Source organism: Leuciscus leuciscus, assembly GCF_965113295.1.
Source record: "Leuciscus leuciscus genome assembly, chromosome: 9".
NCBI classification, from domain to species: domain Eukaryota; kingdom Metazoa; phylum Chordata; class Actinopteri; order Cypriniformes; family Leuciscidae; genus Leuciscus; species Leuciscus leuciscus.
This window is the reverse complement of record NC_138733.1, coordinates 36,478,140-36,502,791: the sequence shown is the minus strand read 5'-3', so window position 1 is coordinate 36,502,791 and position 24,652 is coordinate 36,478,140. Positions and strand designations below refer to the sequence as shown.

Sequence of the window (24,652 nt, the reverse complement as noted above, 5' to 3'; positions counted from 1 at the left end):
ACTCTATGATTGTTGGTGGGAGTTGGAAGATCAGAGGGCCCCTGATTTCTCAACTTACCACTAATAACAGAAACATAATTAAAATGGATAAATCTGAAGTGAGACCAATTCAATCAAGTACAAAAATTTACAATTCAACTCTGTCATCGACTGTGACTTAGCCAGATCAATACACACACTCTCAAACACACTCTCTCACACACACACACACACACACACACACACACACACACACACACACACACACACACACACACACACACACACACACTCTCTCACAGACAAAAACACACTCTGACATTCAAAAAAATTCTCACACAAACACACAAAACCATTGATTGGTTTACACCGACCTCTTGCTGCATTTCTGAAACCTATTTTGATTTCTGCATTTTTTCCTTTGAGTAATTCAGAAAAACATTTCTGAAACTTATTTTGATTTTAATTTCTGAAACTTATTTTGATTTCCTTTGAGTAATTCAGAAAAACATTTCTGAAACTTATCTGCATATTTGTATATTGTCCATTTTACTTGCAACAATGTATTTGGACATCAATTCAATTGAATCTCTATGTTTGGTTACACCAAAATAGCACTGGTTGTTTTGTTAGAATGCCATTTATTTAAATGTTTCTAGAAACAGGGTAAGAGCTTGTAAGATCTTCCTTTGTCCTTCCTTGACCCTCTATAGGAGTACTATTGACGTGGGAATTAAAAATCAGGTAATTAATGAGACCAAACCTACCACTCACAATTGCTGACATGAACATGGTATTTTACATTGAACATGACATGATTTTTCCTTATTGCATTATGCGTTCCTATGCATTTCCTTACGACTGTAAGTTCATATGTGCTCAATCGTGAAGCGGACATTTAAGATGCTTTTCAGGTGTCTCACACAAAGCCGTGTGGACCAAAGGAGAAGCCCTTCATCCACTGAGGTCTGCCCAGACCACCGTACCGCTGGAGGTGACAGGATTGGTCAAGAAGGGTCAGATCATCATCGTGGAGAAGGTGCCAGGGAAGCGGAAGTTTCTCCATGAAGGAATGACACGTCAACTGAACAAGTCACAAAAGGTCCAGATTGACTCTATGAACTTTGCTCACGTCACAGGATTACAGGAAGAGAACCTGAACGCATTCATCCACCTGCTGGACTCAGGCTATACACCTGGTGAGAACAGGTGTTCTGCAGGTGAACACAGCCCACTGAGCTTCTACAGATGCCAACATTGCAAAGACAATTTTTGTGCTACATCTTCAAGGACTATAACAAACGTCTTACTGTGACCCCGTAAGTGTTCATCGGAATGTGACCCACGGGATCAAGGAGGGAAACTGTAAGACTGAAAATACTGGTTGAGGCCTGATTTATGGGACAAAAGGGCCCTGCTGGCTGATTAACATTTGACCTCCCCAATACAGCCTTTCTTCCTCTCAGAAACTAGAAACTCACACAAGAACATGAGTGAGGACAGAACACGTGACAACCTTCCCCGTGTATTGGCGAACCGGCAGATTGGGCCAATATAGCGGGCCTTACAGAAATGATGATATTTTTCAAAAATACAATGAATTACAAGGCTGTAGAGAACAGTGTGCCTATTGCAGACTTATATTCGGAGGTTTTAATTACATTATTTTAACATAGTCAGTCGTGAACTAAAGTGGGCCTAAGTCGTGAACTAAGGCATGAAACTCCAGGGCTGAAAATGAGTCCCAATCCGGCCCTGACATCAGCTACATACATTTAAACATAAACAAAAAAAGTTTTTGACATTTTCAGGACACAAGCTGTTGTAGCTCCGCCCCCTGTGTTGGGAGCAGCTGCTCATTTGCATTTAAAGGGACAGACACAAAAACGGTGCATTTTTGCTCACCCTTAAAAAGTGACAATTTTAACATGCTATATAAAAATATCTGTGGGTTATTTTGAGCTAAAACTTCACATACACACTCTGGACACATCAGAGACTTATTTTACATCTTGTGAAAAGAGCATTATACCACCCCTTTAAAGTGCATCTCGTTTAATACTGCATGATTTATACTTGAAAACACTTTTTGTTCATTTAGGGGTCTGTTCTGTTACTTATTTTATTTTTTAATTTTGCTTTTGGGATGTTCGTTGTCGTGAATTAGGCCTATCCCTTGATTTAGATTTTCGCTAGTTTGGCCTTACATATTCGAGTTACGTGCTCGAACCGTTGGAAGAATTTTTGAACTATGTCAAAGGATAAAAAGCGTAAATCTAAGCCGATGGATTCATCTTTAGATCTCGGTGCAAGTGTTACTGTGGACTTCGACTCTGGTGCAGTTGTTCCTCTACCTGAAACTCCAATAAAGGAACCACCGCGCAAAAAAGGCAAGAATGATGATGATGATGAAGATCTGCATTCCCCTTTAGCCATGATGATAATAACATCACTCAAGTCCGTCATTAATGAAAGAGCCGACATCCTCGATAAAGGCATCGAAGAAGTGAAGGTATCAGTCAAATTTCTGGCAGAAGAAATTAAAGATGTTAAGGGGAATGTGGAGCGAGTTGATAAGCGAGTGACAAATGCTGAAAGACGAATCTGTGAATTGGAGAATAAAGTACAGGATCTCTCCAGATACAAAAGGAGATGGAATCGGCGGCTCCACGGTTTACCCGAACAACCAGGAGAAAACATCAGGCAGAAAGTTCTGGATATATGCGAGGCTGTTGTCCCAGCTTTTGCTGGTAGATCTCACTAGTTAATTGATGTGGCACATCGTTTGGGAAGAGTGAGGAGCGACGGGGTCAATAAAAAAACACGCGGAATTATTCTGCAGTTCACAATGCGTTATTTTCGGGATGCTCTTTGGAAAGCCGTAAAGAACTCTCCTTATCTTGCTACACACCACTTGCGTTTCGCAGAAGACTTGTCCCCCGAGGATCGCGTGCAGCGTAACAAACTTTGGCCACTAGTTGAGAGAGCACGTCAGCAAGGACAACGCGCTTACTTCGTTGGTCCAAAGGCTTACACGTTGATGGCAAAGAACTTAATTTGCAAGACATGGAGGTCGTTGAATGATTTGAATTTGACGATGTTGCTAGTGGTACTTTTCTGCCATTTTTTGTCATGTTTTTGACTTAAGTAACAGTTCTCAATCTTCAAAATGCTTATTGAAAGATTAACAGACTATTAGTGCATCTGCGGTTGCCATTAATGCATGAGGGTTACGTAATGACGTCAAACGTAAAGCTATTTTTATGTATGCTAAATCTCTTAGCTCTGATTTTTGTTTTATACAAGAGTCTCATGCAAACTCTAGTGATTTTAAGTTTTGGAAATCACAATGGGGTGATGAATTGTTTTCTTCATATGGTTCTAATCTTTCAGCAGGAGTCTTAACTTTAAAGCACAAGTTTAAGGGTAAAATAATAGAGACAATCTCTGATCCTGAAGGTCACTTCTTTTATTAGTTTTTTTTAGTTACCTTAAATGATTGTATCTTTGTCCTGGGTAACATTTATGGATTTAACACTGCAAAAAATAACTTAAAATTGTTTAATTCGATAGAAACATATTTAGACTATTTTAAATCTAAATATTCTAATTTGCTTATTATTTTGGGTGGAGACTTTAACCAAACTATTAACAGCTCTTTGGATAGATCACCACCTAGAATATCTAATGGATCATCAGGCCTCTGTGAATTGATTTCCCGTTTTGGTCTGACTGACATTTGGAGGGAAAAACATCATCATGCTTCACAATTTACCTGGTCTAACAGCTCTTCATTGAGGTCTAGGATTGACTTCTGGTTAATATCTGACTCTTTATCTGATTACGTCAATAAGGTTGAAATTTTGCCTTCTCCACTGTCCGATCATAAGTCTATTACTCTGTCTTTTGATAACCCAGCTTACTCAAGAACATACAGTTCATATTGGAAACTAAACTCTGCTTTATTAGAGGATGAGGAAACTTGTCAGTCTGTAATTTCTAAAATTCATTTTTTTTTTTTAATAAAGCTCAAGCTGAAGATAACTTTGGTTCTAATTGGGAGCTATTAAAATACAATATTAGGTTAATGTTATTCAAAGTTGGATCTCAAAAAGCCAAGCAAGACAAATTAGAGTAACTTAAAATTATTAAAAGTATTGTCCGTCTCTCCTGCATCCCCTTTGAAAATGTATCAATGTTGTCCAGAAATTAGAAATGGCTGAACTTCAGAACTCATTAGATAACTTGTATATATGTAAAGCAAAGGGTGCTTTTGTTCGTTCAAGAAGGAGATGGATGGAAGAGGGAGAAAAAAATTCCAATTATTTTTTTAGATTAGAGAAACAGCGTAATCATCTCAATTCTATAAACAGTCTTAACATAAATGGAGTGGTTTTAAAAGATCATTGTGAAGAAAAGTATTGTGAAGAATTTTATAAAAATCTTTATCGTTCTAGACACTCTCAACAAAATTTTGATTTATTTTTTAATTCTCTTGATTCAGACCGTATTTCAAAAAATGATGAAATTGGCAAAAGTCTGTGAATCTCCTATTCAAATGAAAGGTATTTCTGAGGCGATCGACAAGCTGAAACTTAATAAATCTCCTGGAAATTATGGTTTGACCACAGAGTTCTATAAGAAATTCTTGAATTTTCTTTCTCCATTTCTTCTCCAAGTATATTTAGAAAGCCTGCATAAGGGAACTCTTCCAAGCTCTATGACTCAGGGTGTTATAAATTTGATCCCTAAACCTTAAAAGGACCCTGCTCAACTTGAAAATTGGTGACCTATAAGCTTATTAAATAATGATTACAAAATATTAGCCATGATTTTAGCTAAAAGAATTAAATGTGTTTTAGATAATATAATTGATGACTTTCAGTCAGGTTTCATGAAAGATATACTTATTTCAAATAATATTAGGCTTGTTCTTGATATTTTAGATTACTCTGATCTGATCGCTGATGACGGTTTCTTGTTTTTTCTTGATTTTTATAAAGCTTTTGATTCTGTTGAGTTTCCTTTTATTCTTAAATCTTTGAATATTTTTGGTTTTGGCCCCAACTTTATCAATGCAATTCAAACTTTGTTCAATTAAATTACAGCATGGTACTACTCATAGATTTAATATAGACAGAGGCATCTTTCAAGGCTGCCCAATATCGCCGTATCTTTTTCTGCTTCCTATGCAATTATTAGCCATCCACATTCAAACTAGTAATTTGAAAGGCATCTCTGTTGCAAATCATTATTAATAAGCCAACTGGCTGATGATACAAGTAGATGGGTTATCTCGGGTTGTCTATCCTGCAATGGCTCTGGATGTTTCTGTGGAAATTTGTAGAATGCTGGACAAAATGATAGTAAACTTTGTTTGGAAATCTAAGAGTCATTTAATTAAAAAGAGTGTTATGATAGCTGATCGGACAATGGGTGGTTTTGACTTAGTGGACTTTTCCACTCTTAATAATTCTTTCAAGGTTAAGTGGATAAAATCTTTTTTGAACAATCCTACATCTTTTTGGAATATTATCCCAAATTATATTTTCAGTTCAGTTGGAGGTTTACATTTTTTGTTGCGCTGCAACTATGACATCTCTAAAATACCTTTACCTTTTTCTAGTTTTCATAAACAAGCTTTAATATGCTGGTCCCTAGTATATAATTATACATTTTCACCATATAGCTATTTTATATGGAACAACCAAAATATTAAATATAAAAATAAATCTCTATCTCTATTATAAATCTCTAAATCTAATTGGTTTGACAAAAACATACTTTTAGTGAGTCAACTTTTAGATGAAAGGGGTGTCTTGCTCTCTTATGAACACTTTATGCAAGAATTCTCTTTTCCAGTCCCCCCGAGATAATACGGCATAGTTTTTGGGGCAATTCCTGATTGTGTGAAACCTTTAGTCAAACCTGGCCCTATGCTCTCCACCTATATTTGACAACACTAATCTGTTTGTTGATCAATGTCCTCTCAGCAGATTGTCTAACAAGAAAATTGTTCAATTCTTAACAGAGAACACATTTCTTTACCTGCTTGTGTAAGCTTTTGGAATAACAAATTTGATGATACTAGTGCAAAATGCCCGTGCAAAATCAGTTTTTGTGTGTGTTTTGTTGCCTTTTTTTATTTCTGCAAGGTAGAAAGCCCACAGTGAACTCCGAGAAAACGCTATGCTTGAGCAAACAGTTTGTGAATAGGCAACTACAAAAGATGCCCGTGAAAGAGACTGTGAACGCATTGAATAGGATATGTTTAGTTGGTGAATAGCATAGGCTACTATTACACAGTAGCGATAACGTTAAGCGCACCAGAATGAAATATAATATTCAGAAGTAAACAGCATAGCTGACTTACAGATTCAGTTAACATCCACAAATGAATAAGCGCGTCGATTCAGAGAGCAGTGCAAAGTGTGTGCAAAGTTTTTGTGTGTGTTTTTAGTAATTGTTGGTTTGGTGTATTTGAGTGCTCATTGTTACAATTACACAGCAAAAGTTCAGTGACATTTTTATTTGTGCATGGTAGAAACCAAATACTGATACTGACATAATGACATACAATAAATGTGGAACATTGAACTACACGATTCAGGGAGCAGGCTACACAGGGAACTCCAAGCTACTTAAGCTCCGCTGCTTTCTTCGACCCTCTCTGTGAGGGTCAAAAGCCAGAGTGGCTAGAGTGGCAAAAGCCAGTGTGTGCTTCTTTTACCGATATATATTTACAGATATTTTTTGCATTTCTTATCCAAACAATGTCAAACTTGGCACTGCACTTACTCATGCCCGTAGCGAGACACCTGTCAAGTTTGAAATCCATCGGACTAACGGTTTGAGAAATATGCGAATAACACACACACACACACACACAGAAAGACGTTCCCGTAATTTATAAATAGATATAATATACAGAAGTAAACGGCGTAGGTGCCTTACAGATTTCAGGGAGCAGGCTACACAGTGAACTCCGAAAAAATGCTACGCTTGAGCAAACAGTTTGTGAATAGGTTACTACAAATGATGGCCATGAATAAAATATAATATTCAAAAGTAAACAGTGTAGCTGACAGAGTGTTTAAATCAGAATGTTTATTTTTAAACCACAACCTTCTAAGTGCTTCTTTTACTGGTATTTTTAATGATATATTTTCTCATCCAAACAACGTCAAACTTGGCACTGCACTTACTCGTGCCCATAGCAAGACACCTGTCGAGTTTGAAATCCATCGGACTAACGGTTCGAGAGATATGCGAATAACAGACAGACACACACACACACACACACACACACACACACACACACACACACACACACACACACACACACACACACACACACACACACACACACACACACACACACACACACACACACACACACACACACACACACTTATCTGTAATTTATAGATAGATAGTATGGGAGGATTTCTAGCTCCTTCAGAAAAAAATCTTTCTATCAAATAAAGAAGTCGAGGTTTCTATTAAAATGATTCACAATTACTACCCAGTTAATTATAAATTTGCTAAATTTAATATTAGTATTTCCCCCTTGTGCTCTTTTTGTCATCAGGTTGATGAAACAATTATTCATTTATTTTGGGAATGTATATATTGCAAAATCTTTTGGGTTGACTTTTCAAATTTTGTTAAAAGGTATCTATCTTTAAACTTCTGTATAAGCCAAAAAAAATGTTTTTTTGGTGAGTCTCTGAATCTAGACCCTTTTCATTTTAAATTAATTTTCAACCTGCTACTTTTTCTTGCCAAATTTTATATTCACAAGTGCAAACTCCTTCTTTTTATTTATTAAGAAAGATTTTGATATATATTTAAATTATTTGAGGTACTCCAAAAACTATTGTGTATTGTTCTTTGTTAATTATTGTCTTGTTCTGTATTTGTTATTGCATTAAATAAAATTTTTAACATTTAAAAAAATAAAAAGGCCAAAAGGGTCAAAACGTGTGAAACTGTTGTGTTAAAGGTATAGCGGAGGATGTTTTACTTCCTGGTGGGTAGTCTAAACTATTGGTCCTCCTAATTGTCAATCACTCTGGTGAATCAATCAAACTTTTCAAAAAGTGGAGAGGGCGGGTCTTATCTAAAATTTGGAAAGATCCTCCGCTATACCTTTAACGCGTAAATCGCGTGTTAACACGTACCTAAATTTGGGACATTAGCACCACCTACTGGTTTGGTGCTGCTCTTGCTCAAACCCAGAGAACCTAAATTAAAGGGACTATGTGTAGCTTTTTAGGTATTTTATTATCTAAAATCAATATTTTTATTCATAAATATGCCCTCAATGGTGTACAAATACCTATGCCAATGATCAGACTAATTCTCGTAAACGAAGAATTTATTATCTTTATATACATAGGACGGGTAGGTCCACAGAGGCTTCCATGTAGTTCCGCCATCTTGAAAAACTATAATAACAGAGAGGGACAAAAAGTACTAGGCCAAGGCGTTTCCACAACGCGTTTTCTTTCAGAACCAGCGTCACGTGACTGAAGCCAGCAGAAGCGGAGGCGCAGAGCAGTGAGAGGCGCTTGTCACTGCCGCGGCAAGTTTAAAAGGATGCACACTGCACGATTATTTATACACCGTTCATTCATACATATGCTGAGTCACAGGATAAGGAGTCCTTGTCGTCGAAAAAGTCCAAAATAGACCGTAAAAGGAAACGGGACCGGAGATTACAAAAACAAGGGTTAATGTCGGGATAGCTAATGCAGGAGAAAGCTTTCAAAAGAGACCCTGAAGTTGCCTGCTTTCTTCTCGACAGGTAAGTCAATGTTACGGTCTTAATTACAAGCTTTTTTTCATTGCTTGGTTGTGTACTTTATTATATAGACAGTCGAACATTTATAGTTAAAAGTTAAACAGGCTCTTTGATGAATAGCAGCTATTGAGTAAAGGAACGTTAGAGAAGGCTCTGATGATGATGATATCTAACAATGATATCTAACAATGATTTTTTACTTCAAAAAATATAACGAGTAAAGGCGGCATTACTACTAATTACCATAGTTAATGTTTTTCACAGTCAGTAATTGATAACTGTAACATTCTTTTTTTCGTTGTTTCAAGTTTCAGTTTGTTTTAAATAACAAACCTGTTCACCCGATGAAAAACTCGAAGTGCTATTATAAGACATCCTGTCATAGCTTTTTGGTACATAACGGCAACCGTAGATGCAACGCGCATTTGAAAAAGTGAGGCGCTGGAGAGCATTATTCGTTTGAATGCAAAATACAATTTCACCACTAGATGGGAGAAATTCCTACACACAGTCCCTTTAAGCTTGCAAATAGCAGTATTTAAGGTGAAAATACATGTTCAACAATGACTTTTCAGAATAATTACAGAATATTTTAAATGGGCATATTTAGACAATTAACTATAACTGTTCAAGCCCTAAAAGTCATGACCTTTTCCACAATCACAATAGAAATTGTGTAATATATTTACACATTTCTCCAAACAGTATTTACATGTACACTTATACTGTAGCATATTTCTAAAGCATCTTTTTATAATTTAACAACTATGCATTATTTGTTAGAGAGCCCCTTCTGATAACAGCATTAAGCCTTGAATCTGAGAATTTGAGAAGAATCTGAGATTTGAGATGCATTGTTTTGCAGTGTTTTTCGAAGATAACAAGCTCAATAAAATATTACAAATAATATATATATATATATATTATTATAAATTATATATATATAAATTAGAATGTCATGGAAAAGTTCATTTTTTTCAGGAATTCAACTTAAAGGGACTGTGTGTAGGAATTTCTCCCATCTAGTGGTGAAATTGTATTTTGCATTCAAACGAATAATGCTCTCCAGCGCCTCACTTTTTCAAATGCGCGTTGCATCTACGGTTGCCGTTATGTACCAAAAAGCTATGACAGGATGTCTTATAATAGCACTTCGAGTTTTTCATCGGGTGAACAGGTTTGTTATTTAAAACAAACTGAAACTTGAAACAACGAAAAAAAGAATGTTACAGTTATCAATTACTGACTGTGAAAAACATTAACTATGGTAATTAGTAGTAATGCCGCCTTTACTCGTTATATTTTTTGAAGTAAAAAATCATTGTTAGATATCATTGTTAGATATCATCATCATCAGAGCCTTCTCTAACGTTCCTTTACTCAATAGCTGCTATTCATCAAAGAGCCTGTTTAACTTTTAACTATAAATGTTCGACTGTCTATATAATAAAGTACACAACCAAGCAATGAAAAAAAGCTTGTAATTAAGACCGTAACATTGACTTACCTGTCGAGAAGAAAGCAGGCAACTTCAGGGTCTCTTTTGAAAGCTTTCTCCTGCATTAGCTATCCCGACATTAACCCTTGTTTTTGTAATCTCCGGTCCCGTTTCCTTTTACGGTCTATTTTGGACTTTTTCGACGACAAGGACTCCTTATTAGAGTTCTCAACGGGCCTGAAAATAACAACCCGACCCGACCCGGCCCGTGGCTTTTAAAGCCCGGACCCGATGTAACCCGACACATCAACATGAATTATCTGTCCGAACCCGGCCCACGGCCCGACGCCGCGTCGGAATTTTTTTTTTCTCATACACGTATTATCATGACCAGCAGACGCGAATTCAAATCAACCTTTAATGTTCACGCCTTTTAACAATACAAACAACTGAAACAATAAACTTTAAATATATAGGCTGTAGTAGCGACGGTGAATTCACCTGCGGCAAGTTTACTTTTCACCAACTCCATCTTCTTCTCCAGGCTAAAGGCGTGCACGCAGCGGCGTCTGCCCCCGCCCCTCTCCATGATGCACGTTGCACGCAGCAGCCAGACTTTCTTTACGGTGAACAGCAGCGATGATTAATAAATGTTTTTTTTGTTTTTACTGAGCGGAAAAGATTAAGCCCGAGGTCCGACCCGACCCGAGTCATTTGCTTATATTTTCGACCCGAACCCGGCCCGAACCCGCGGGTCCCGTCGGGTTTGTCGGGCCGACCCGACCCGTTGAGAACTCTACTCCTTATCCTGTGACTCAGCATATGTATGAATGAACGGTGTATAAATAATCGTGCAGTGTGCATCCTTTTAAACTTGCCGCGGCAGTGACAAGCGCCTCTCACTGCTCTGCGCCTCCGCTTCTGCTGGCTTCAGTCACGTGACGCTGGTTCTGAAAGAAAACGCGTTGTGGAAACGCCTTGGCCTAGTACTTTTTGTCCCTCTCTGTTATTATAGTTTTTCAAGATGGCGGAACTACATGGAAGCCTCCGTGGACCTACCCGTCCTATGTATATAAAGATAATAAATTCTTCGTTTACGAGAATTAGTCTGATCATTGGCATAGGTATTTGTACACCATTGAGGGCATATTTATGAATAAAAATATTGATTTTAGATAATAAAATACCTAAAAAGCTACACATAGTCCCTTTAACAGGTGAAACTGTTCATAAGCAAAAGTGGCCCAAACCAAGTACTGAGTACATATGCATGATTAAACTTTTCAGAGGACCAACATTTCTGTATTTAAAATCCTTTTTTTTTTTTCATGTAATATTCAAAGTCTATATAATATATTAGTTTCACCTGTAAAGTTGAATTCCAGAAATAAATGAACTTTTCCACGACATTCTAATTTATTGAGAAGCACCTGTATATATATATATATATATATATATATATATATATATATATATAGGCTATTACAAAGTTATATTACAACACGCACTACACACAAACACACACACATGCATAATAATAATCTAAAGTGAGTTGCTTGAATTTTTAATAAATGAAATGAAACAGAACTTCTGCTTTTAATGTCATTTTACAATGGATATTAAAATGTGAAATCATGAATATAGGACCAAAAGTAATATTTTATTAATTCTTCACAGAACAAGAGATTAATCCAGTGGCTGTGACGTCACAGAAAGCGCGCGTTCCATATGACGTCACAGACAGTGTTGTTCAGTCAATCTTATCATGTCTGCAAATTTCCCAATGGAGAGCTTGTCCGAGGACGCTAAACCGTTGATTCGCAGGACAAGTGAGCCGACTGCTAACCCGAGAGACGCTTGGGAGAACCACACAACAGGTAACGTTACCGAGTAAATACACATCAGAAATGACACATAATTAATCCGACGCTTTGAATTTGCGCGTACAATGAATAACATCGCATCGGGAGCTGACTAACAAAGCTACAAAAGTTAAAGACAATTGACGTTTGTATTCAAAGTTAAAAAGCCAACACACTAAAACATTTTTAAATGTTTCAAATAAAGGATCTCATATCTATGGGTTTATCTTCTAAATTCTGCGGATGATTAGATTATACTGCTATGTAATTAATTATGCAATATACCGGTTGTTGTTGCCTGTGGACAATGGCATTGATGTAGTAGAGAAAATAAATTGGTCCAAAATTTCTAAGAAAGATCTTAATAGATATGTTGATCATTCATTCAGATGCTCTGCTGGGCAATATTGAGGTCCCAAAAGATGCTTTATTGTGTCGGGATATGAACTGTAAGAATGTACAACACCGTAAGGATTTATGTTCCTGTATGAAGCCATTGTGGAGTCTCTCAGTATCTCGAGTAGGCCTCTATATAAAACTAGGAAAAATGTGTGCATTGCTAAGCCAGGATGGAAGGATCACGTAGAAGAGCTTCATGTAGAGGCCCGAAATGCTTTTAAAAAATGGGCTAAGTCAGGCAAAAGTAGGCATGGCCCCTTGTTTAAAAAAAAAAAAAAAGACTAATGCCAGATTTAAATGTGCATTTCGCTATATTAAAAGAAATGAAAACATTATGAGGTCTGATTCACTGGCATGGAAGCTGCAAAATAATAATGTTAATGACTTCTGGAAAGAAATGAAAACTATTAATAATTGCAAACATCTCTTCCGTCTAACATAGATGGTGTGAGTGGTCCTGATGAAATTTCACAGTTATGGCGGAAACATTATTGTGAACTACTAAACTGTGTAAAAAGTAATCTGTTTGTGGTGGATAATGTGGAGTATAATGATGATGTTGTTATCACTTCTTCTGAAATCCATGAAGTAATATTGAAGCTAAGAGATAATAAGGCATGTGGTCCGGATCATATTACAGCTGAACATCTTAAACTTGCCAGTAAGAAACTGTGTCCTCTGGTGGCTATGTGCTACACAGGGTTTTTTGTTCATGGAGAGTTACCTGATTCTATGCTGTCTGTTGAGCTGGTACCTGTTATCAAAGATAAAGTGGGGAAGCTGAATAGCTCAGATAATTATAGGCCAATAGCTTTGGCCAGTGTTATGTCAAAAGTGCTGGAGATAGTTATATTGTGTAGACTTGAGAGGTATATCCTGTCTACTGATAATCAATTTGGTTTTAAACGAAAGCATGGTACTGATTTATGTATTTTTGCATTAAAGGAAATTTTAGATAAATATAATAAACAAAATTCCACAATGTTCTTGTGCTTCATTGATGCTTCTAAAGCATTTGACCGTGTTAATCATCAAAAATTGTTTTTAAAATTGATTAAAAGTGGGGTCCCTGTTTTTTTTATTAGAATCTTGGTCTATTGGTATTCTCATCAGACAATGAAAGTTAAATGGGGGAGTGTAACATCAGGTCCCTTTCAAGTGACCAATGGGGTTCGCCAGGGTGGAATTTTGTCTCCTTTTCTTTTTAATGTGTATATGAATGATTTGTCTGTGATTTTAAATGCTTGTGGTACAGGTTGTAGGGTTGGTGACTCACTAATTAATCACCTTATGTATGCTGATGACTTGGTCATTTTTAGCCCATATAGTGCAGGACTGCAGGTATACAACAGCTTCTGAGACTATGCACACAGTATGGTGTGGATTTTGATATAAAGTATAATCCAAAAAAGAGTAAAATTATGATTATAAGGAGTAGAGAAGATAGACAGTCACACTTTCCTGACTTCTATCTATCTGGTACTGTACTTGATGTATGCACAGATATTACATATCTGGGCCATATTATTGCAAATGACCTGTCCGATGACAAGGATATTTATAGGCAGCGTCGTAAGCTGTATGCTCAAGCGAACATGTTGTGTCGTAAGTTTAGTATGTGCTCTGTCCCTGTGAAGATCTCTTTAGAACGTACTGTACACCATTGTATACTGCCTATCTGTGGTGTCGTTATAGGTAAGGCAGCATTAGAAAGCTCATAGTGGCTTATAATGACAGCATGAGGCTGCTGCTAAGAGTTCCAAGAGACTCCAGTGCAAGCCATATGTTTGTTAGTGTTGGGGTACCTACCTGTGCTGCAGTTTTACCTAACTTGATGTATAGATTTATGGGTAGGGTGTCTGAGTCAAAAAATGACCTAATCGCTGTGCTGGTTAACCCTGGACGTAGTTCTGTAAGATTTTCGTCCAGACTGTGGAACCACTGGCGTACATGTCTGTATGTTAGACACTGAACACTGTGGAAGTTTTTTTATTTATTTTTTTATGTATTATTATGTATGTGTCTCGTATTGTATTATGGATCCCTCTGGGTCTGAAATAAAGTTTGGTTTATACCCTGACATCACTTACGCCAGTAATAATAGTTTAGATTTTTTTCTTCTGCTCAGTAGCGATCGTGTCTTTCTCTTCCACTTGATTTGTGTATAGCATATTTAAGGTAACAATGCAATACATAATATCATATTACTGATATCAATAATATGACAATATCTGCAGTCAATATTGATTAAATGGGAGGGAAAAATCCTGCCCAACCGCAGCTTTTTATCAAAAAAATGATAAACGCACTTATGTTCATCTACTGTGAATAAATGAATAAAACATTAAAATAACAACAACAACAATAACATCTTCATTAAACAAAAAAGAGATTACCTTTTAAGTTTGATTAATATGTAAATACAGTACTGGTAAAAAGCCTGGACCCATTACTATTTTTAATGTTTTTGAAATAAGTTTCTTATTATTCTCTACAAGCCTGCATTTATTTGATCAAAAATACAGAAAAAAACAGGAATATATAAAAAGTGATTGTGAAGACTTTTTTAAAACAACTTTTTAATAATCAAAAATCCTTAATATTTATAAAATAAATATTAAGCACCATTTCTATCATTTGATAATACATCAGATTATAAAGTTTTCTGAAGGATCACGTGACACTAAATTCAGCTTTGCATCACAGAAATATATTTTAAAGTATAGAACCATTATTTTAAATTTGAATAATATTTCACTATATTATTTTTCTGTATTTTTGATCAAATAAATCCAGGCTTGATGAGCATAAGAGACTTTTCAAAAACATTAAAAATAGTAATGTGTCCAAACTTATGTTCTGTGTAAGTACAAATATACTAAATTTAAAATTAAATGTTGTATAAATAAAAAGGTAAGGAATCATATTTGTTTCAAGTGTTTTTTATTGGGGGTGGGGGGCCTCCAACATGAATTTTGCCTAGGGCCTCCTAATGTCTAGAACCGGCCCTGAGCACAGCATAGCAGCAGAACTGTGCTTGTAATGGGCTTTCGGTGCACAAGATGGCGCCAGTGATCTTCGGCGATGCGCTAACTGAACTGAACTGCTTTTTACAGAGTCAACCAATAACCAGAAGCTCATGCTGGAATTCGAAAAATACCATGGGCTATACTTGAAGGTTCACAACGTTGAGCAGGAATGTGAGCAGCAGCTGCACAGCATGGAGGAGAGAATGACCCGAGCCCTGGAGGACATGATGCAGTCTTACGAGGCCAAGCTGGAGGAGAAGACGATGCTGTTGAACCAGGTAAAGGAAACTACGAACACTTAAGCCACATTCTCTGCTGAAAAACCCAGCATGAATTCCATGTTGGTCCAGGCTGGTTTATTATAGTGCTGGTCCTGCTGATGGACCAACACACTCATTCTGTTCTCAAGCAAAAATGTTTCCCATGCTGGTGACCAGCAAACCATGTGAAGCACCAACGGAGATACAGTAGTGGCCAAAAGTGATGTCCGGCCTAGGAAAATTGACATCTTCACCCTTTATTCAAATATTATTGAAAAATGTGTTGTTTTATTTGTGATAACGCTATGAAACATGTCAAATTGTGTGGACGTAATTTTTGGCCAGGCTGTCATACAAAGAAATGATGAACACATGCAAATACAACAGAGAACCAATGATATATTAATCACTGATTATGTTGTAGTCAGTGTATCCTTTGTCCTGTGAGCTTTTTTGTTTTTCTATGATTTTTTTTTGTTAGCATACTAGTAAAATAAAACCTGTTGCTGTAATTTGCCTTTTTTCCAAATAATTTAGTCAGATAAATATCTTAACCAATTTTAGTGTTTTGTTCTTCACTCATATTTAAAATATATAAAAAAAATGTATGTATATATATAAAATATTTTCCCCATATTTTGATGGTTTAATCAAACTTGTAGAGTAATAAAAAATCCCTTCTGGACATCACTTTTGACCACTACTGTATGTTTAATAATTTAATTATTCAGTCTTTGGCTGTCAACCTCCAAAAGAAAAAAAAAAAGACCACCATATGATCCATATTAGTGTGATTGTCGTTATATAAGTCTTGTGAAGTCCTACGATTGTGTGAGGAGCATATTGAAATTTGCTAACAGAATAATATCTTGCCCTTTTCTTTCCACCTTGCAGTTTCAGGATGAACCCCAGCAGAAGATACGGGAATTAGAAGAATACATAAAGAAAAAGGAGGTGGACACAGATATCGAAATCTGTGAATTCCGCATGAAATACGAGCAAAAACTCGAGGAACAAAAAGTGGAACAAAGTGAGACCACAGAAAAGTTGGTGAGTGACTATAATTCGGTTTTGAGTTCAATCCTGCAAAGTACAGTGTATAAAAGACGGCATACTGTATATGCAGTGAGCTGAATCTTATGTAGGTTGGGTTGTGTGTCGTATAGCGTAAACGCCTGCAGTCGGAAATTGAGAACGGGAACTTGGAGATTGATACGCTGAACCAGGAAGAGCAGGAGCTACAGTCGCAGATCATATCACTGGAGAATGGCATCACTAAGTTGGAGGTCAAAATTCAGAATAAAGATGGAATTATGCAGGACAAGGTGAGCACACATGAACCCTGTTCATAATGACATGAGGAAAAGCAAGTCAAGTCAGTTTTATTTAAATTGTAATAAGCAATTTGTCTTTCTATGCTGAAGTTGATCATTCTGAATGACAAGACACAATCACAAATCATGCGTCTACAATCAGTCTCTCCTCGTCCATATTTGATGATCAGTATTCAAGAGCAGCACTTTGTTTTGTTCCAGTGAGATTTCAGTGTGGGCACCACTATCAGACGCAATCCTGTAGAAATCAAGTGACTAACGGTCGAGTCTGATTAGAACTAAAATTCACATTAACTCTCTTGTCACTTTTTATCCCTGTTCCTTAAACAACATTTGCCTTTCTAAGCAGTTGTAGACGGATTACAAATTGCTAATTTCGCACCCTCCAAAGTCATAGAAACCACTCCAAGTAATTAATCTATCATATTTATTATTAATACAGACATATTAATTTGTATAGCACTTTTCATAAATGGAATGCAGCTCAAAGTGCTTCACAAGCATAAAAACAAATATTGGGAATACAAATTCACACAATGCCAATATAAAGATATTCGAAAACAACTATAAAAGGTTCACTATGTAAAATAAAGGTATTGGCCATATCATTTCACCTCAATATCAATATATATAATGATAAAACATTTTTAAAAAAACTACAAGAGAATCAGAAGGTAAAATATTGCTATACTGATAAGCAACTCAAGAGTCTCAAGGTTCCATATTTTGTGACAGAAGTGATATTTGGACAGAAATGTTATTAATTTGTTACGGCAGAATGCATACAATTAAATTCAATGGAATGTATGTCACCCGGTGGCATTTTTGTGATATCAACTTCAAATTTGGAACACAACTTGGTTAGATATATGGCTTTGATTTTATAGTAATTTTATTGTAAAAAATATTTATTAAAATGTATATTTTATTTAAAAGAAAAAATTATTAAGTACAGTATATTTGATTTACTGTAAATTTAAACTTCATACTTTCATTTTTTGAAGTGCTTTCACTACAGCAATAATCTGCTGAATGTTTTCTTTAAAACAAGACCAAACTAGCATTATTGAATAAGAACCAAGTTTTAATAGTGCATTTTAATGCCCATTCTCAAAAAGGGGGGTGACAGTTAACCATTATGTGACAAATCAACCGTTTGGTTGAGCATGTTTTTGAAAAATTATTAAAAACATACTAAAGTTTTTTTCATGGCATCAAGTAACATAATTTTGTAAAGTTAGGGCTCTTACAGTGTAATATGTCACAAAAATATGCTTACCTTGCAAAATTTCACCAAAAACAGTTCACATGGCAGGAGTGATTTTTGTTTGTTTCTGTAATCCATGTGTGAGGAAGTGTTGTGACAAGTGCTGTTGATTGACAGTGTGACATCTAGTGGATTTTTTTTTGGCATAACATACCTCAACCAGATGGTAGAGATGGCTCAATCAGCTTGAGTTAAGTTAAGTACTCATCTCAATAAAATTTAGTGACTCAGAATGTGCTCAACCATTTGGTCTAGAAGGCAGACAAAGGGTCTGTCTTAACAGACAGATATCTGTCAAAAGATATGTCTTAACCCGCCTTTTTAAAATATGAATGCTAGTATTCACAATCCAAATTTCTGGAGCACAGTGGCTAAAAGAAGTACCACCAGATTGTTTAAGATTAGCGCTAGAGGATCGTAAACTACGAATTGGAACGTATCTCGACAGACAGTCTGAAATGTATAAAGATGCCAGAAATGCAGTGTTTTATAAACCAATAAAAGAACCTTAAAGTCATTCCTTTGATGAACTGGTTACCAATGTATTTCCATTAAAACCGGTGTAATATGCTCTCTCCTTTTTAATTTCATTAGAACTCTGTTTGCTGCATGTTGTATCAACTGTATAGAACCCTTAGGCAAGCCAGTGTACATAGCATTACAATAATCAAGAGATTAGAGAAGATAAAAGCGTGAATGAGTGAAAGATGTGCATTTGAAGTAAACATTGTTGATAAATAAATGTATTATGGTTTAAGAAAATCAATCACAGAGCCTCAAGTAGTTTAATTAATATTGGCAAAAACAAATTTAGTATTGTATTCATGCCATCTGAGTCCAATGGACTGTACATGAAAGGAATATCTGCTTTGTCTCAACAGGAAAAGAGCATATATGATCTGAAAAGGTGGAATAGCGCACTTAACAATTCGCTCGAAATTACGAAGTTCAGCTATGAATTAACGAAGGAGGAGCTTGCAGCAAAAAATCATCAAACTGAAGAGCAGAAGGAGCAGATCCAGGAGGTGTTTTACTGCATATATGTCATGTCTCACACAACTATAAGTGACTTTGCAACTACATGTCAACTAACTCTCATTAATTTGCAACTGCATGTCAAATAACTATCACTAAAGTATTAGTAGACTGTTAGGGTTTGGGTTAGTTGAAGAAGTCGACGTGTACTTGCAAAGTTACTTATAGTTAGTAGAATGTCCAAAGAGGACTATCGAAATAAAGTGGTATCCAGAATACATTGTCAGATGTAAATAAAAACAATCATTTTATATAAACCAGGTTATTGTTATGAACACAGTGTGATAAAAGATGTTTGTGTGTGTGTGTTCCAGATGGCGGGAGAGTTGAAGGAGTTCCATGAGACGAACACAAAACTGGAACTGAAAATTGATGAACTGAACTTAAAATTGAAAGCCAAAGACAAAGATTTACACAAAGAAATGAACAAGGTTAGTACTGTGTTTGTACTGCGAACTTACTGTTCCTTAAATTTAGAACCCACTGTCCATATTTAATATTTCCTTCAATAAGTCATAAATGATAAAAGAATTATAAAATTAGTTGGTCATTGACAATTTTTACAGACTTAATACATTATGTGTGCAATAATTTATTAAGAACATAATTAGGGATTATCAATTATGTAAAATACTTGGGTATTTTCCTTGATTACTATACTTAAGTATTATTTTGGGGGATTTAATCTGAATGCTTAGCTTAACTACATTTTCAAAGAAAAAGAAATTAAACTTTTTACTCCTTACAATTTTATTTTGACTTGAAAGCACTCCTATATTTTTGCAATGGTGTTTTGAGATTTGACTTATTTTTATAACATCAAAATTGATTGGTCAGTGGTAGCTGTCTACGACATTGTGAATGACAATTAAATCAGTCATTTTACTTCAAAGAGAATTTAAATAAAAATTCGGTCACACTTTAGTTTAGGGTCCAATTCACAATGAACTTATTATTAACTATGACTTTTGTCTCAATAAACTCCTTATTACTGCATATTAATAGTTAGTAAGATAGTTAAGTTTAGGAATTGGGTAGGATTAAGGGATATAGAATATGATCATGCAGAATAAGGCATTAATATGTGCTTACAGCCAGTATCCTAGTAATATATGCATACTAATAAACAACTAGTTAATAGTGAGAATTGGACCCTAAACTAAAGTGTTACCAAAAATTCATATTGGCCATTATTAAAGGGGTCATATAATGCCATTTTTGTACAAGCTAATATGATTCTTTAGGGTCTAAATTAAAAGTTTGTAATATGCTTTAATTAAAAATTATCATTAGTATTGTAAGAAAACACTCATGTTACCTGTTTTCAGCACGCCATTTAAGTGCATGGGTCTTTAATGATAATGAGCTTTGCTCACCCTGCCCCTCTGTTCTGTGCGTACACCGTTTGAAATAATAACACAATAACCATAACGCGTTGTTCATTATAAACGTGGGATTATTAATTATATTGAGAACGTCGTACATAGAAAACATGCCGTAATGTACCTGAGTGTAAACCTTAGCCGCATTCATCGTGAAGCGTGCAAGCGATTTGCAAAGATTAATATAATGATTAATAAAACGTTACACTCACTTCTTCTTCTAGAGGTGCAGCAGGAACACGAATAGTTGGTACCGATCCTTTTTTCAGGAGCAGCTTCTTAGCAAAACCAGCACTGACCTCGTTTGTAAAGCAGTCTGGTGTGTGAAATGATGATTCGCGCAAACATGAAAGCATTGACGTTGATCGTGGGGAATATTCCCTTCGAAAACAAAACTCAGCCACTGCGTCTTCAGCGGTTCGGATTTAGGAACAACAAAATGACTGCTGTGTTCGTTATTACACCCAAGAACAGAACACCACAATCGCTTAGACGCCATTATGCTCATAGACATCACTCCAGTGAGCGTATCAACAATGACGCGCGGACTATGATGACAGACAGCTCCCTCACGAGCGAGGGCGGGTCTGTGTTGAAATGCTGCTGTCAATCAACAATCGTGGGAGGGGCGTCCGACCGTGTGACGTCACTAGGTCGAACGGCTTGATTTGAGAGATTGGAAAACATATAAGGAGATAAAAAAAAAACACTGGATGGATTTTTATCATTTTATGATGGTTGTGTACAGTCACTGCCAACACACATTTCAGTACAATCAACTGGTAAAAGTGCATGTACCATTATATGACCCCTTTAAACGTTTTTTTATTAGATGTTATGAACCTTGAAAACAATTAGCTATTTATTGACGTTTTTACCAGGGAGTGGAAAAAGTATTGTAATTATATTATCGTTATTTTTTGCTATTGTTCTATTTTTATAATACTCGCGTACAATTTAAAATTGTATACGCCCCCTACTGCTGATTGGCTGCAAGTTTGTTGTAATTGCTGCTCCGTTCACTTTCAACAGCGTTTCTCAGAAATGTACCTTTAAGTAAAATGTTCACTCAGTATCCATACTTTTAGTTTGAGTACTTTTACACCCCTGACAGAAATAATTTTCATGCTATTGACAATAACCAATAAATGGCTGTTTTGTACAGTATATTCTTTACAGATCTTAAAAATAAAAAATTCTATTAACTAAAATTAGTACTAAAAGTGAATAATAAAAGTGAACTTCTACATTATGATATACAGTATGGAAAATTTTCATTTTGAGGTTTGCTAAAGATGACCTTTAACAGTATTATTTATTATGAATTATTTTGTAAATTGTTTTTAAAACTGACCTTTATGGGAACATTAGTTGACAATGAAATAGTCAACTAATGTTCTAGTTGTACTATAATTTACGAGTGCCTATCCTGATGTCTTCTCCAGGTGCAGGACTTTGGGGTTCTGATACAGAGATTTAAAGCTGACCTTCACACATGTGTGGAATGCATTCAGGACCCAAAAAGACTGAAGGACAACATTATAGAGCTCTATAAATGTTACGTTCAGCCGTCAGATATGGTAAGCTCAAGACGTTGGGGTTATTATTCATATTTCGGTCTATTTTGACCTCCAGTGAAGCGAGCTTGTGTTGTGTTTGTCTGTAGGTGGAGAAAGTGGCAGTGGACACAGATATGGAGAGGGAAAACAGCAGACTGAGGGAGCACTATGAGAAGATTATCACTACTATGAAGAAACAGATTAGCAGAGATACAAACGACTTCCAGGCCAACAATACGACGAAGCTGAAGGTGAGAGGAACAAAAAATGACAGTGTGGAAATGAGTATCTTCAGTCTAAATCGGACACGTGCATGTAGAAATCAAGCATAGCGTTAGTTCTGGCAGGGTCATGTCAGTAATGCAGATCCACGTCTACCTATAGAAATATAATCCCAGACAGCAACATAGTGTCGGCCCAGATCCGGCCCACATCTGGTACAATGTGGATTCCTTGTGTACCAGATGTGGGCCGGATTTTCCTTAAGTCATTGTTTCTGTTTGTGTGAAAGTTCTCACATCTGCCATCTGTGTTCAGGAAAATGTAGATCTTTTGAAAGAGATCAATGATCTGCGTCAGGAACTGCACACAGTCCGAACGCAGCTGCACAACTACGAGAAGTAAACCAACTTCAACAAGAACAAGGGGCTCTGCTAACACAAGAGGTGACCCATGTTGACTTGAAGCTGATCGTTTTTGGTACGTTCTTTACATCTTTACAAATGTTAACCTTTCAGGATTGAAACAAAATGCCACTGGATAATAATGGACCAACTCAGATGTTAATGTTGGAGGTTCTCAGCTGCCCTTTTTCTGTCCTGCTTCAGGTGCAGCTTCAGCAGGGAGGGCTGGCTTGATGACGGAGCAGAGAATTCATAGACAATTGGAAACGTTTTTGGGGCAGACCTGACCTGTTGAAAAGAGATGGTATTCATCCCTCCTGGGATGGTGCTGCTCTTCTCTCTAGTAATATGGCACATAGTCTTAGAGCTCAAACATGACAATCTGGGCCTCAGGTCAGGAAGCAGACAGATTGGCTAAACCGACCGTCTGCTAGCTGTCTCACGTCACCGAGGTCAGATAAATCCCATCACATAGAGCCTCTTTCACTTAGATATCATCACATATTAGAGACTGTGTCTGTTCCCCGAATTAGTAAATACCAAAAACTCCTAAACCCATTCAAGGGTAAAAATTTAATTGATGTTCAACAAATAAAAAACAGATATAAAAAGGATGAACAAATGATAAAGCTCGGGTTGCTGAATATTCGATCCCTTACCTCAAAAGCACTCATTGTTAATGATATGATTACAGACTAAAATCTAGATGTGCTGTGTTTGACAGAAACCTGGCTAAAACCAAACGATTACGTTACTTTAAATGAGACCACCCCGCAAGATTACTGTTATAAGCATGAACCTCGTCTGAAAGGCAAAGGGGGAGGTGTTGCTGTAATTTATAGTAATATCTTCAGAATTACTGAGAAGTCTTGTTTTAAATATAATTCTTTTGAAGTGTTGTTGCTAAATGTAACACTATCTAGTGTAAATGATAAATCACGTTTAACATTTGTGCTGGCTACTGTATACAGGCCACCAGGGCACCATACAGACTTTATCAAAGAATTTGCTGATTTTCTATCAGAGTTAGTATTGGCTGCAGATAAAGTCCTAATTGTTGGTGATTTTAATATACATGTAGATAACGAAAAAGATGCATTGTTATTGGCATTTAAAGACATTCTTAACTCTATTGGAGTTAGAAAACACGTGTCAGGACTCATTCTCGTAATCATACTCTAGATCTAAAATTATCACATGGAATCAATGTTGATGCCGTTGAAATTCTGCAGCAGAGCGATGACATCTCAGATCATTATGTAGTCTCGTGTAAACTTCATTTAGCCAAGGCTGCAAAGCCGACTCCGTGTTACAAATATGTTAGACCTATCACTTCTGCCACTAAAGATTGCTTTATTAATAATCTTCCTGATCAGTTTCATCATCTCAGCATCCCGGATAGCTTAGAAGAACTAGATATTGCGACAGAAACTTTTAACTCTCTCTTTTCCAGCACTTTAGACACAGTTGCTCCTTTGCGCTTAAAGAAGATTAAAGAAAATAGTCCAACGCCGTGGTACAACGAGCACACTCGGGCCCTTAAGAGAGCAGCCAGAAAAAGGGAGCGCAACTGGAAGAAAACAAAACTAGAGGTATTTCGCATTTCATGAAAAGAGAGCTCGATTGCATACAGAGAAGCCTTGAAAGCTGCTAGATCTGCTTATTTTTCAAACCTATTA

The 24,652-nt window shown here is 36.3% G+C and overlaps 2 protein-coding genes and 1 long non-coding RNA gene across 4 annotated transcripts in view; 1 reads left to right on the top strand and 2 right to left on the bottom strand.

The window, feature by feature from the left end:
* Positions 1-24,652, bottom strand: part of LOC309506808 — an 83,908-nt gene that overhangs the window by 33,277 nt on the left and 25,979 nt on the right. The gene's annotated exons all lie outside the window — the stretch shown is intronic.
* Positions 1-24,652, bottom strand: part of LOC309505841 (uncharacterized protein) — a gene marked incomplete at its 3' end in the record, with an annotated part of 48,901 nt that overhangs the window by 12,667 nt on the left and 11,582 nt on the right. The gene's annotated exons all lie outside the window — the stretch shown is intronic.
* Positions 11,981-24,501, top strand: LOC309506736 (cilia- and flagella-associated protein 57-like). The gene is made up of 10 exons (XM_082180679.1): positions 11,981-12,100; positions 15,601-15,791; positions 16,668-16,823; positions 16,940-17,098; positions 19,256-19,399; positions 19,724-19,840; positions 22,237-22,371; positions 22,458-22,601; positions 22,888-23,049; positions 23,178-24,501. The coding sequence occupies exons 1-9, from the start codon at positions 11,989-11,991 to the stop codon at positions 22,972-22,974; spliced, it is 1,245 nt and encodes a 414-aa protein (XP_082036805.1). The 5' UTR covers positions 11,981-11,988; the 3' UTR covers positions 22,975-23,049; positions 23,178-24,501.